Source organism: Mustela nigripes, unplaced genomic scaffold, assembly GCF_022355385.1.
Source record: "Mustela nigripes isolate SB6536 unplaced genomic scaffold, MUSNIG.SB6536 HiC_scaffold_9580, whole genome shotgun sequence".
Taxonomy (NCBI): domain Eukaryota; kingdom Metazoa; phylum Chordata; class Mammalia; order Carnivora; family Mustelidae; genus Mustela; species Mustela nigripes.
In genome coordinates, this window is record NW_026748986.1 from 1 (window position 1) to 1,836 (window position 1,836).

Genomic DNA, 1,836 nt, shown 5'->3' on the forward strand with positions numbered 1-1,836 from the left:
TAGTGGCTATCAAATTGAGTGCACGTTATAGTTATCAAAATGGCTCAGTCATCATCACAGGCTGCTAGGCACTTTATTTGTTCCTGCGTATATGGTGATATTATAGTATCTGTTTGTTTACCAAATGCTGCTATACTAAGTTTAATCCCTTTAAGTATAATTTGTGCAATGGCACTTGGGTACCAGGGCAAGACCTTCCCTGGAGAGTGGGTCAAACTAACCCATGATATGGGGCCAGATTGCCAAAAAACTGCAGTGGGAGCTCGTTTTTCGGCAAGGACACAAAATAGCAAAGGTTTGGAGTAGTCATTTCTGTCTATCTGAGCAGCTTCTAGCCTTTTCTGGATCAGACTGATGGCTTCTTTTGCCCCCTCAGTCAACTGACGAGGAGAGGTGAGGTTAGGGTCTCCTTTAAGTGTCTCAAATAAGGGTGACAATTCCTGATCAGTGAGTTTTAGATAGGGCCTCATCCAATTGATATCTCTTAACAATTTTTGAAAATCATTTAACGTGTTTAGGTGATCCGTCCACAGGGTTATCTTTAAAGCTCTGACTTTAGTATTCTCTAACCTAGTTCCCAAATACTCTTTAATGGGCGTCATTTGGACCTCTTCTGGTGCTATGTGTAATCCGAATTTCTCAAAATGTTTGAAAAGAAAGGAAAGGGCCTTCTCAATATATTGTTCTTTTTTATGGCACAGCAAAATATCATCCATATAATGATACACAATGAGCGGGGGAAATTGTGTTCTAACCTCCTTCAGGGCTTGGTCCACATATCATTGGCACATTGTAGGGCTGTTGGCCATGCCCTGAGGCAATACCACCCACTCATAGTGTTGATCCAGACAAGAATGATTAATGGTAGGTACTGTGAAAGCGAAACATTGGGTGTCCTCGGGGTGCAATGGGATGGAAAAGAAACAGTCTTTAATATCAATTACCACAGAGGGCCAACCAGAGGGCAGGGCTGAGACTAAAGGCAGCCCCCAGCTGTACTGCTCCCATGGCCACCATCTTTTCATTAACCGCTCGTAAGTCATGTAACAATCGCTATTTCCTCGACTTCTTCTTAATCACAAAAATAGGCATATTCCATGGTGATGTGGAGGGCCGAATATGCCCGGCGGCAAGTTGCTCTTTTACTAACGTGTGGGCAGCTTCACATTTTTCTTTAGGCAGGGGCCACTGAGGAACCCACACGGGTTTACTGTTTTTCCATTGAATTTTTAGAGGTTCAGTGGCCCCTAAGAAAAACCCAGCCCCGGCCCACCTATTCTTTGAGAGAAGTAATTAGTCAAGGGAATAGGTTCAGGGGTGCCCTGCAGCTGTTTTCCTAGGCCTCCCATTCCAGGATAACCAGACTTAGTCATTAAAGCTTGAGCTTCCTCAATATAGAATAATTCTGGAGTCAACTTCCGGTTCATTTGGGCCAAGACATCCCGTCCCCACAATGAAATGGGAATCTTAAGGACACATGGCTGCACAAGTCCATGGTGGCCTTCATCATCCTTCCATGGCAGTGTAGCTGCACTGCACATGGGTCTATGAGCAATCCCTAATCCTCGAAGTGTTTGATCAGCCTTTTGCACAGGCCAATCCTTAGACCAATCAGCTTCATTGATGATACTGCGATCTGCTCCAGTGTTCAATAAGCCCATGAATTTCTTGTCTCTTATCCAAAAAGAGTAAAAGGGTCTATTTTCCATGCCTAGCGTGATGCATGCTAGAGGAACTCCAGATGAACAGAACCCCTTCTGTCCCCGCGTAACCTCATGGCTTCCAAAAAGCTTGTGACAACTAGGCAATACCAGGATTTGAGCTATCTTATCACCT

At 44.3% G+C, this 1,836-nt stretch overlaps 1 protein-coding gene across 1 annotated transcript; it reads right to left on the bottom strand.

Moving 5' to 3' along the window:
• Nucleotides 1-1,273: 1,273 nt before the first annotated feature.
• On the bottom strand, nt 1,274-1,709 carry LOC132009258 (endogenous retrovirus group K member 7 Pro protein-like; the record flags this gene model as incomplete). The annotated part of the gene is made up of 1 exon (XM_059387551.1): nt 1,274-1,709. A coding segment is annotated over exon 1 (436 nt), but the record flags the coding sequence as incomplete, so codon positions are not given.
• Nucleotides 1,710-1,836: the final 127 nt, after the last annotated feature.